The 13489-nt window shown below is 44.6% G+C and overlaps 1 protein-coding gene across 2 annotated transcripts in view; it reads left to right on the top strand.

Annotated features, from left to right (window-relative positions):
• Nucleotides 1-13489, top strand: part of LOC306934664 (uncharacterized protein) — a 34777-nt gene that overhangs the window by 7170 nt on the left and 14118 nt on the right. For both annotated transcript variants that reach the window (XM_079517332.1, XM_079517331.1), the window contains exons 5-6: nt 597-3953; nt 4102-4227. In XM_079517332.1, the coding sequence (XP_079373458.1) occupies nt 597-3953; nt 4102-4227 (3483 nt within the window). The remainder of the gene's footprint in view (nt 1-596; nt 3954-4101; nt 4228-13489) is intronic.

Here is a 13489-nt window from a genome sequence, read left to right as displayed (position 1 = left end):
ACTGCCCTTAGTTAAGTGCAGTTTCCAATAACTTGACTCCTAAACCAACTAAATGGAAAAAGCGGCACTCCAAAATAAAAGATGCAATTCAGATGCAATTTCTCATGTTTTTAGCGTTTGCAAATAGACATGAGAAATTGCATCTGAGCCAGTCTTGCATCTTTTATTTTGGAGTACCGCTTTTTCCATTTAGTTGGTTTATGAGTTAAGTTATGAATACTCGTTTGAGAGCCAGAAGGTACAAGGACATAACAGAGTCTCAGTTAATATTAAATATGTCTTTGCGAACACTATGCCATGTGTTGGTAATCAGTCTTGTGAAATGTTGTCATAGATTGTCATGCTTCTTATGTTTAATATCCTTTTCAATTGGTATAACAATCAAACCATCAAGTGTACATCTAATCCAAAAGGGAAATAAGATGTGGGTTGTTTTTAAGATACTCAGATACGTTTTTGTAAAGTCATGCAGTTTCAAGCACGTAGACTGAAGTTATCTATAACATTTTGAAGGCTTTTCTTAAAGTTAGAAGGAGAAAAAAAAACATTTATTGTAGCTAAAGAAAAACAAGCTCTGTATCTCTGCATTTTCTTAGGTTGAAGCATCATCTGCCAGCTCCAGTGACCAAACGAAGATGGCAGAGGACAACATAAGAGCACAAGAGCAGCTCACAGTTGCATCCCCTTCTCCTGTGGCTGGGAGATCTGATGAGGGACAGCCCATGGGCAGTGTATCCAAGGAACGTGAATCTGTCAGTGAGGTACAAACGGTGCGAGCGTCCCTCTTTGAGAACGTTGTGGAAAGGCACAGTGTGCAGGTGTTGGCCGATGACCTGCCTAAAGACAAGGGAAATGCACTACTCAGGAGTCTGTCAATCAAACAAAGAGACAATGAGGATGATGGAACCCTGGTCACTGCCACCTATAGAGAGCCTGTCTCTCCTTCAAGCCCCATGCGTGTTATGCATTCCTTTGACACTGTGCAGGCTGTGGAGGGGAGCAGGGCAGTGAGTGAGAGTGTCCCCTCGGCTCATTTAGAGGATAAGGCCATGACTCTTCGTTCTAGGCGTTCAGAAGGGAACAGACCTCCAGCGGTGGACAGGACTCCTCCGGTTCAAGGAGACACTGGTCTGGCTCAGCTACCTCGATACTTGAGGGTTGGAGCTCTGCCAAAGTGGGAGGCTTCTGGCCCAGAGCAGGAGGTAGATATGGAGAAAGGAAGTCAAAGGGAATTGGAAAAGGAGAGACAGCTGGCTTTGGAGAGGCAAAGGGAGGCAGAGAGACAGAGGGATGCGGAGAGGGAGGAAGCTGCAGCGGCCCCTAAACGACTGAAAATGTTGGAAGCAGATGAGCAACCTAAACCCAGGGCCACCTACTTTGCTTTGACTGGCCAGATACAAGAACCAGTTCCTCCTGCAGATGCAGGGAACACCCCAGTGCCCTTTGACGACGTCTCTGCCAGAGCAGGACAATGGGGCTCTCAGAGGAAAATAGTTCAGTTGAGAAGGAACCCTTCGCTAGATGAGGCTTTTGGAAAAAGTCTTCAAAGTCCATATCAAGTTGAGGAGCCAATGGAGAGGACCCAAGTGTCAGAAACGGAGCGAGGCTCAATGCGGGACAAGCACACTGCAGGGGAAGCGATGGATGTAGAGAAACAAAGAGACACAAGGACTGAGACTGACAGGCAGAGAGATATGAAGAAAGAACTGGAGAGGGAAAAACAGAGACAGGTGGACATTGAGAGACAGAAACATTTAGAATTTGCACGAATGAAGGAGAGGGAAAGGCAGAGAGAATTTGAAAGACAAAGACAGAAGGAATATGAGAAGGAAAAGCAAAGGGAACTGGAAAGACGGAAGAATTTGGAGATAGAAAAAGAAAGACAGCAAGAGCTGGAGAGAACACAGAAGTTAGAGAAAGAGAGACAGTGGGAATTGGAAAGACAGAAGCAGATAGAGATTGAAAAAGAAAAACGGCAGGATTTGGAGAGAGAGAGACAACTGCAACTAGAGAAAGAGAGACAGCGTGATTTGGAAAGACAGAAGCTGTTGGAGATGGAGAATCGAAGACAACAGGAACTAGAGAGACAGAGGGAGCAGGAGAGCAAGAGACAACGACAACTAGAGAAGGAGAGACAACTGCAACTAGAGAAAGAGAGACAGCGTGATTTGGAAAGACAGAAGCTGTTGGAGATGGAGAATCAAAGACAACAGGAACTAGAAAGCACGAGACGGAGAGAGCAGGAGAGCGAGAGACAACGACAACTAGAGAAGGAGAGACAACTGCAACTAGAAAAAGAGAGACAGCGGGATTTGGAAAGACAGAAGCTGTTGGAGATGGAGAATCGAAGACAACAGGAAATAGAAAGAGAGAGACAGAGAGAGCAGGAGAGCGAGAGACAACGACAACTAGAGAAGGAGAGGCAGAAGCAGGTAGAGCTTGAAAGAGAGAGGCAAAAAGAACTAGAGAGAGAGAGACGGCTTGAGAAAGAGAGGCAGCGGGAATTGGAAAAGGAGCGACAGAGGGAGGCTGAGAGAGAGAGAAGAGAGCTGGACAGACAGCGAGAGATAGAGAAACAGCGAGAGCTAGAGAGACAACAAGAGCTGGAAAAAGAGAGACAGCGGGAGATGGAGAAAGAGAGACAGCGAGAGCTGGAGAAAGAGAGACGACGAGAGCTGGATAAAGACAGAAAGAGAGAGGTGGAGAGACAACGAGAGCTGGACAAGGAGAGACAGCTGTTGGAAATGCAAAGAGAGAGACAGAGGTTAGATGAGATGGAGATGATCAAGGAGATGGAGAGAAGACGGCTCCAGGAGTTTGAGCATCAGAAGATGGAGATGGAGCGGCAGGAGCTGGAAAAGCAGAGACTCAGGGAGAAGGAGGAGACAGACAAACTGAGACAGATGGCCCTGCAACTGGAAGCGGGGCGACTGAGAGAGGCAGAACAGGAGCGAGTGAAGGAATTGGAGCAGCAGAGAGAGCTGGAGAGACAGAGGCAAAGGGACTTGGAGAGGCAGAAGAAGCTGGACTTCGAGAGGCGAGAGATGGAGAACCAGAAGATGAGGCAGCTGGAACTGGAAAAGGAAAGACGGCGGAAGGAGGAGTTGGAGAGGATCAAAGAGATGGAGATGAGACAGTTGCTGGAGTTTGAAAAACAAAAGCAGGCAGAGAGGGAGCGGATGCAGCTTGCAGAGCTTGAGAAGCAGAGACTCAGAGAAAGGATGGAGAGGGAAGAGGCGGAGAAGATGAGACAGGTGGCCAAAAAAGAGAAGCAGAGAAGAGAGGAGCAAGTGCGGGCGGACCCATCACCTCTCAGACCAAAAGTACTGGATCTGGACTCCAAAGCCTCGTCTCAACGCGGTGATCCCTCCTCCCGCTGGAAACAACCCTCTCCCAGGACAGATGAACCATACAAACCTGTCATTCTTGACATCGATTCTTTCACGTCCCAGACTCAACACTCTCCCAGTAAAGAAGTGTTCCCTGTTGCTGGTATTCAGGATGTTGGTGCAGGTGTTGGGGCTAAATCCCTGCCCCTCACCCCTGAAAGGGGCAACAAGGCGGCACCAGAGACTTTAGCGGCGAGGACAAGTTTGCCGTGGACACCATCCTCACAGGACCCTTGGGAGATGAAGCCTGGTGAGATGTCTGTGGACAGACCCGCGGCTGCACCCGAGCCGCCCAGGAAGCCTGCCAACAAACCCAGCCTGGATCAGCTCCTTCTCAAGCACGAGGAGAGACACCAGACCCCAGAAAAGCGATGGTCTGCCTTGGCTGATGAACCACCACATGCAACAGCTTGCCTCAGGAGAGACCCCGGCAGAGCTGGCTCGCCAGGCAGAGCTCCATGTGGCAACAGCACTCCTATGGAGTTGATGTGGGCCCCCAAGGAATCGGAGCTTCAGGGTCGCACCGGCAATGCCCGGGGCCAGAGGAGATCTCAGGGATCCCAGGTGAGAGAGAGAGAGAGTGTGTGTGTGTGTGTGTGTGTGTGTGTGTGTGTAGTAAAATGAGTATGGAGTTACAAAATGTATTGTAGGATTTATTTTCCACTGATGGCACTGCGGAATGTGACTAATGAATCCACTGCATGCCCATCAGGAGCTGACTAGGATGCGGTCTCGCAGTGTCTCTCGTCGTTCAATGCCATCAGAGAGCGTAGTGGAGGGCAGCCTCTCCAGGATGAGGAGTCGCAGTGCCCACAGAGAGAGGGACCAGCAGAGTTGGGTGAGTCAGTCAGTCCTTCAGGCAGCCTGTTCCTGCTGAGTTTTTATTTTTTCTTTCTTTCCCAGCACCGAACGTATAAAAACGTTGTTCCAGGAAAGTGTCTGTGTGACTGTGTGTGTTCCAAGTGGTTGTGTAATTGACATGTGCGCTTTGTATGCATAATATGCATGCACACGAGCACACACGGTCAAAAAGAGCCAGCGAGAAGACTCTGCGCCAACTAGCCCGAGACACATGATGGCCTGTCAACATAATTGTATAGGTGTGTTTTGTGTGAATGTGAACTTGCTTGGCTGCGCATTTAACCTCGTCTGTGTGTGATATGACGAGAGACATTGAGCATAACAGGAATGCAGTTTGTTGACTGCTGTAAGTAGTTCATTAGCAGATGACGGTTGACAGCAAAGGGGAGCGTTCTCAGTAATGACTTGATGAGTCACAGCCTCACACGGTCAGGGAACTGTATGCCAGCTATTTTCTCAGGCCTGCAATTTGGGATTGTATTAGTCAAATAGCTGATGTATTGCATTGTCAGACTGCTCACTTGACGCCGGCACCCTACTGACACACTCTGGGCTTGGGAATGCTGTGAAGTGAAGCGTTTTTTTTTTATGTTTTGTGGCTTCTCTGTGACCATGCAGACATGCAATGCTTGTGCATTTGATATCCTTGTCTCTGAGGAAGAGACTGTGCTGAAAACCATTTGATATTTAAACTCACATCTGTGTCTAGGTGATAGTTTTTCACATCAGAGAAAATAATTTCCCCTTTTTACTTATTACCACTTATGTGTTCCTCTTTTAGTATTGCCTGACATCTTGACTCAAGTAATGCTGTCGTTATAATGACATTGATACGTCCTTGTGCGCTTATTTTAATGTTTCTCTACAGAGAGAAAAACAACATGGGTACAGTATCAGTTATAGTATGTGTCTGTCAGTCACTGACTGAGGGTGAACAGCAAATCTTTCGTAACTAATTGTTTTTGGGTATGCTAGTAATAATCAGAGGAGGTAATTGCCCATGCCCTATAGAAAGTATAGATCAGCCTGGGCCGGCCTAGTGGTCCAGGCACCTATGCTGGTAATCCAGCCTGACAGTCTGTCTCGTGGGACTCGAACGAGTCCCGATCCTGAACTTTGCTGTGTGTCTCCCCCCCCCCCCCATCTCTCTCCCCGTTTCCTGTCAACTTACTGTGTCTATTAATAAAGGCAAAAGAAGCCTACTACATTTTCCTACATTTAGCGTGCAATGTACGTAAAATTTTTCACAGACTTTCCTACTAAAACAAATTTTTGGAACAAATCATCCAATTGCCATGTAAGAAGAAATGGCACCCTTTTCACATTGGCCTATTATAGCGCCACCAGGAGGCCACAACCTGACCTGCCCTGGTGAAGTCCTGTGCCCCGAGGGGCACTTTATCTAGTTTATTATTTCAAAACATTTTCAAAAACACATTACGAAAAAAGCATTTTTTTTTCATGAATTAACACATTTGGTGATTATTTATTTATTTATTTATTGTAATTTCATGAAGAAATCGGCTATTTTCACTAGTTTGGGTCCCGGGGGAGTGTGGGTCATTATGCTAAAAAGTTTGGGAACCACTGCATAGCCATAAAGGCTTCACAAGGAGCTTTATATTTATGGCCACTATTGCCATCTAGTGGTCTGTCTGAAATGTTAGTTGTCTCATTGTTCTCAATGAAACAGTAGGAGTTATCAGTTAACCTACAATTTCTGGAAATCTATTTTGGGCTCAGTTTAGTGACACTATACTGACATTCACAGTGACATTCACAGTTCACACTTCAGTTGGCTAATGCATATCATCTACAACTCTATGCATAGGTATATAATGTTAGTTAAAAAAGTTATTAAGTCACAGTTGCAAAATTATCAGTACTCGTTGGTGTAGTATGTATTGGTATGTGCTTGAGTAAAATGAATATTTTTGTTTAAGTAAATTCAAATGAATACTTTTGCAGAAAATAACAACAATACAAATAATAAAAAAGACCTTGATCCAAAGTAGACCAGTTCACATTCATTTTTAAACACCACAATACCCATGTTTTAGAGTTCAGGAATCAATATTTGGTGGAACAACCCTGGTTTCTTTAACTAGTACTAATGTAGTGATGTACTACTGGTGCTGATTTTGCCATCCAGCTAGTCCTATTGCAAGAAGATAGCGACGACAGAGCAGTGTTTTTACACTTTTCCTCAATAAAGAAATTCAGGTGATCACCTCCTAAATCACTCATTAAGTCGAGTTAAGTGTTTTTGTGTTGGACATCAACCGACTGCAATGGAATGGATTCCATGCATGCAGATGGTGGTCTCTTAATCTTTTCCAGAGCTTTATATGACATCATCCTAGTATGATCACATAATTGAAACAAGACAGACAGAGAGGCAGAGGTTGGTGGGGCTGGGTAAGGTACCCAGAGCTGAGCTGGACACTGGACTGAGAGCCATGTTCTATATGCTGTGTTGTTGTCTGACACCACACTGCCTGTGGGTGAGTTACAACATTTATTCAGTTATCTGTTAGTACTATGGGTCTTAAATAATATCTGACCTAGAGAGTTATTACTTTACAATTAGAGGTTTATATCTATAGCCTGTATTCTGTATTTGGTTTATAGCTGCGGCTAGTTGCTCATTGGGCAGCTTGGTGTGAGTGACTTCATCAGAATTGAGGAAGTGATCTTCAGTTGCCATGAGTCATTTCTCAGCAAAGAATGATGTCAGAGTGACATGAGTTTATTAACTTATATATTTTTATTTTATATTATTATAGCTCCTTAATAGTCTATTTCAATGAATAATTATAGCCAAAAAATAAAATCGAACTTTTTTTTGTTCTGTTCTTTTGTTCTCCTATATGTGTATCTGTGTTAAAATGCTTGCTTTACCATATGCGTCCAAGTAATGGTGAGGAGGCAGCCATTTTACTCCGGAGGAAAACAAGTGTTGGATGTTTGAGCTCTGCTGGGAAATGAGAACCTTTTTTACAAGAGAGAATTGATTGGTTGCTTTTAGTGCCGTGTTCCCTAGAAATGCTATCCAGACCACCACCAGGTGGTGTATGTGGACGGCACTGTAGCTTCACTCAATGTCACTGAATGCCCCAGTTTTCTCTGAGAGAATAGGGTTTTGTTTTGGGGTTTTTCTCTGAAATTCATCTGGGTTTACTATTGTTGTCGTCCTTGAATGTAGCAGTTCAAAGACTTTGGTAAGTGAGAGTTGTTGGTGTTGTAACAAGGTAGTTTTGGGCCTTGTTTTTATGCCTCATGTATGACCGTCTCATTCAACAAATATAACACATTTTCATGAATTGAAAATGTGATCTTTCGGCAAGCCCACAATAGAAATATGAAGTGTATTATATAGCAGATCTATAGGCTCACAGCGCATCACATCAGCGATATGTTATGAGCTTATAGATCAGGTATGTTTGGTCTGCGATACGGTCATACAAGGAAGTATAAATCAGGCCTTTGAAAACTCTCATGCTTCTGTGGCCTGCTCTCCTGTTTGCATGAGTCAGTGTGAGATTTGTTTAAGCAAACTCTCCCAAGTGTTGTGATTACTTGTTATAGCTGTGTGTGCTCTCGTTGTGCTGACAGACTGGTTGGCAAGTACACAATCCCAGTACACTCATGCAGCCACACCTGTCTTTTTTCCTATTACACATCTCTCTCTCTCTCTCTTCCTCTCCCCCCATTCTGTGTCTCTTATGTATGTCATCTGTATTGGAAGTTGACCCCATGAAGTTGTTCCTGCTCATTATTTTATTCTGTTCACGTCACAATTTATTTTAGACACCCATCTTTCTCACTTTCCCTCACCTGTCTCTCTTTCCGTCATCTTTTAGTTTACATCGAAGTTGTGACGGCATCGGCATTTGTTATCTGTACATATTGCTTAGCACGTTATCTGGTCCTATTTCTTAGCATGTTGCGCCCCTCTGTGCCTGGTTGTTTTTATACAGCAACATAAATGGGAGAGAGCGACCGAGCTCCGCAGAACATATATCACCCCCCCCCCCCCCCGCAATGGATCAGATCCCTCCCATTCCCTCACTGCTCTCCTCTCTCTTCCTTGCTTCTTTCTGTTTCTGATTCACACTCCCCTCCTTTTCACTAGTCCTCCCTCCCTTTCTCTCTGAATCCACATGCCCCTTCCCTGCTCTCCTACTCCCCTTCCACCCCCCCCCCCCTCCTCTCTCTGTGTGACTCCACTTTCCCCTCCCTCTCTCCACCCAGTTTCTCCTTGACAGCGAGTCCTGTAGTGCTACAGGGCACGGTGCGAGGAGGCTGACGCATTTTCTTCTACCTGCCCGTACCTGCAGGAAAGGCAATGGGGGAAACATTCTATCCCCCTCCTCCGTCTTTATCATTCTCTCACTGATCTCTGCATTCGCCCTTCCTGTCTGCTCCAGTCGTCTCTGCCATCACTGCTCTGCGTTCACTTGGGGGAATACGAATGACCACAGCAGTTTTCCTGATGTCCCGGTCCGTTCTTCTTCCTCACATGTTATTGACCAGAAGAGCAACATTGCATCCGTCACGCACTGTAGAGATGCGTTGGAAATCATTGTCTTTCTAGTTTCGCGGTGGTCGTGTTTTCAGCAAGAGTGACACCAGCATTGGAAACACACCTCTCAGGTTTGCGTAGCCATGTGTGAAGACGGAGGAGTTTGTTTTGAGGGAGTTGGACAGGACAGTTGAGCTCACACCTGGAGTGTTGGCGAAGGGGCAAGCTAGCATTACCGACTGTGTTCTTGTGGTTATCATTAGCATCAGCAATTGTGCGATGAAAGGGGGTGCTGTAAATTTATGCCACAATCTTGTGTTCCAAGTGAGTGCTATGTCAGGATGTTATAATATTGTACATCTCTATAGCTATAAACTGCTGTCCCTATTTACTACTACTATAGTATTATGCCAGAGGAAGATGGATTGAGATACCTTTGTGGAGTCATTGCAGAAGTTTACATCCATCCCCGTAGATTAATCTTGAAACTGAAAGGGTAGAGCGCCCTTACGTAACACTTGCGTGCCCACGGCCCCCAGTTGGTTTAGCATATGGCAAGCATTTCATTCCCCTAGTGTGTTAAAATAGCTGTAAGCATCACAGTTCACTTATGACCTGACAGCGTGGGGCCTTGAAGGTGATGAGCCAAAATGGAATCCTGCTGCTTATTTGAGACTGGCCTGCAGAAAGGCCCATTCCGAAAATCTGGAAGTTAAACTGAATGAATGCAAAGGACCTTTAATATTAATACACGACTGGCTGGTGTTCCTGTTTGCTGCAGTGTTGCGCGTACAAGCTGAAGACACCCCCCCACCATCACCACATCTGACCGGCTGAGACGTGTTGTTGTTGCCCTGCTACCAATAACCACACTACACTACTTGAGCCGCATTGACCTAGCAGCACACAACAGGAACCACAATCACTTCCTTCGCTTTTGGGAATTCATCTTTGTGACATTTGTGTGTGTACAGCGTAGTGGCACACATACCGGCACACATGGTACAGGGACAAGTACACCAATACCCCTGCATGCTAGTGTTGGATTGACCCCTCTGAAGGCGGACCTCCAGAGATCTGAGTGCCTTGGATCGCTCATCATTAGCATACCCGGTTTACTTGCAAGACTCTATATTCACAGAGAAGGCTTAACTGCTGCTGTTCTGCTATGGAGTACCTGGGGGATAAGCTATCGGTGGCCCACTCGCAGGTGTCGGGGTGGATGGGGAATGTCCGTCGCTCCCTGCAGGGGGCGCTCAGCCTCGTGTCCAGCGCAGTAGAGCGGGGCGGCCGGGGAGAAGACGGGGCCGGAGGATTCAAGAGGACCAACTCTCTGCGTTCTCTTGCTTCACGGAGCAGGGAGTCCTTCAGGAGGTTCTCGCTGCGTAGCCAGCAGCGTCTGTCACTACGCAGGCGAAACACCGCACCCAACACCCCTGTAGCTGTAAGACACACACACACACACACACCTGAGATAATCTTTGTATGGTTGTTTCATTGTAATAATACTCTTTATTTTTTACATACAACAAGTTTAATAATCGATGTAGAAGATTCTTTCCTAAAGTCGCAGTCTGCGCACGACTCACGCACGCACGCATGCGCACGCACACACACACACACACACACACACACTAGTGAAATTAATCTGGCTTTCTTCCCAATTCCTTGAACTAATCTTTATCTATTGGCCTGTACTTTTATTGTTTTTTAATCCATTGCTCAACAGTATCCACTTTACTTATACCATTTGTTCAGGGTTATTACACAAAAAGCATTCTACCATTATACATTTGCCATTTCGCTTTTTCTTGGTGAGGAAAGGGCAGAAAGTCAAGTTGTATAATTTTGTATTTCATCATGACATGTTATGTGACTCATGCCGGTATGTTTGCATTTGGTGAAGTATTCAAAGCCAATACTCAATCTCCATGTATTAGACATTGATGCATTCCAACGTGCATGCACACACACACACACACACACACACACACACACACACAGAGACACACACACAAGAGTACACAACCATGCAGTTGTATTCTCGCCTTCTCCCTTCATTAAGACCCCGTCCATCATCAACAGCTTAGTCAAGGGCGTGCATCTGTGTGTGTCTTGTTAGGTTCTTTTAGACTGATATGTTGTTGTATGCTGCCTGCCCCCTGCTGTGTCCCATCCATCTCACTCCTTTCAGCGCCCACATGCTATCATTCACGGCTGATCTGTCAGTCTTGTCTTTGCTCAGCCAAGCTACTGCAATACAGGTTTCTAAGGTCACTGTGTGGCTGTGTGGCCTTGCCCGAGGCGACACAGTAATGCAGCAGGAGCAGTAATGCAGCAGGAACACAAAAAGCAGGTCAAAAGCAGGGAAACATTAATCTTGTGTTTAGAAATGTTTTTGAAGAGTTTACCTAAAAATGGTGCAAAGGGTGGGGGTTGGGTGACCAGACGTCCATTTTTTTTTGTGATTGTGTAGTCTGAAGTTGGCTAAAGGTTAAGCAACATGGGCCGCCATGTTTCATTCACATTGAACCTTCTGTCCTGTGAGTGCCTCTCAGGTTTCCCACTGTCACAATAAATCAAATAAACATGCCACGGATTACCTGTTCTTTGTGTTGAACATTGTGATGAGGCTGTTTGACATACTAACTGAAGCTCTGACTGTACCGGTAGTTTAACACACACCATTCTTTTTCTCAAGCAGTCGGCATGAATATTTCACCCTTGCACTGAGGGCGAGACCTTGACATGTAAGATGTGAAACTGTAGAAATAGGTGTCTGTTTTCACTGTTTGTATATATATTGTTAACCCCTTAAGGCCTAGACTTTGTCGTACTATGAATAGCGATTTAGCCAAGCTAGATTCTGGACAACCGCTTATCCGACAGGCTTGACGCCGGAAACCGCATTACCTCTGGTCCTCTGAGGTGCGCGCCAAGTTAGAAGTTGGTTAATCTCTCAAGAACAGATTTGAGCTATGCTGTTTTGTCCCTTTTTTGCTGATGGGTTCACAGATTGGAAGGTGGAGAACTACAGATGTGTACACCGACAGACGTACAGAGATTTTATTACACAATGTACTAGGTAAAAAAAAAAGAGAAAGAAAACGCAAATTTCACTCAAAATGCTGTCCTTTTTAGTGTGCAAACTTCCACGTGCAACTGATGATAATGTACCTAATAGTTACAAGCTCACAAATTGCAGCGCTAGGTTGCTAAAACAAATGTGGATAATGCTGTAGATGTCTTTGTCCCCCTCGCCCTCCCACCGTTGTCGTTTCTAGATCAGTTGTTCCCAAACCTTTAGCTATAGCAGATCTACAAGCGCACAACACGTGTTGTGAACTTGTAGATCTATTTTCACTAAATGGAATTCTATAGATTTTATGAATTTGTTTTGAAAAATATTTTTTGATATTCAGCTATAGTGTAGATTTTCGTCTTACACAAACATTAAATTCCCATTGAATGGAGAATTTACGTCATATGCGGACGAGAAAACCGCCTATTTCATCCTACACGAATATTAATTTCCCATTGATAATGAATGGAAAATGTACGTCATATGTGGACGAGCAAATCACCTATTTCATCCTACACAAATATTAATTTCCCATTGATAATGAATGGAAAATGTATGTCATATGTGGACGAGCAAATCACCTATTTCATCCTACACAAATATTAATTTCCCATTGATAATGAATGGAAAATGTATGTCATATGTGGACGAGCAAATCGCCTATTTCATCCTACACAAATATTAATTTCCCATCGATAATGAATGGAAAACTTACGTCATATGTGGACGAGCAAATCGCCTATTTTGTCATACACAGAGATTAATTTCCCATAGACAATGAATAGATGATGTATGATCATAAGAGCGCTAAGAAAGGAGAGAGGAGATCCGCGCACCGTTTAACCGTCTTACTTTTTTGGAGCCTGCACCCGTTGAAATTTGTGGATGTGCGTGCACCTCTTGACCATTACTGATCATAAGACTTCACACGGGTGTGATTTTCCTTTTCTTTCTGAAAAAGGGGTATTTATTTACTGTTGACCCATAAAAGTGTGTCCGCGATCCACAAATGTGTGCTGACCCAGTGTTTGGGAAGCACTGGTCTAGATCATTTCCAGTTGTCAGGCTGAGTAATCCTACTTCCTGAAATTCTACTCCTTAACTATATGTGGCTCACCAGGGTATAGCCCTCTCCCTATGTACATCCTGGTTGACAGCTCGCATCAGGGATCGGTTGTATTCTTAGCTCTTACTACTTAAGCCAAGTCAGACTTGATACATTCTAACATTCTGTTCTACTTTTAATTCCAGGCAGCGTTGTGCAGGTCTGAGGCTAAGGTCTGTTTGTTCCTCTTATGTAAGAAAAGTACAACAGTGTCTCGTTTTCAAAATAGTCTTATTGTAAGCCTCTCTGACATGGCGCTGGAATGCCCAGTTGTTGATATGAGATTAGTGCTCATGGGAGCAGGTGTTTTGAATATCTCTAGGATATTGGTGCTATGGCATAAGTGTTGTCTTTTATTTTGACCAACATTTTCCAAAATGGTGAAAATAACCGATTTACAAGGCTACAACAAACACATTGCCCCTTGTAGAAAATGTTGAAATATTAAAAGAAATGTATATTATGATCGCAATACAATATCTACACAATTAGTTATATGGTCAAAAATATTGTGATATTTGATTTTG

Source organism: Electrona antarctica (genome assembly GCF_951216825.1).
Source record: "Electrona antarctica genome assembly, chromosome: 12".
Lineage (NCBI taxonomy): Eukaryota > Metazoa > Chordata > Actinopteri > Myctophiformes > Myctophidae > Electrona > Electrona antarctica.
Note: the sequence above shows the minus strand (reverse complement) of the source record. Positions and strands in the feature narration are given on the sequence as shown.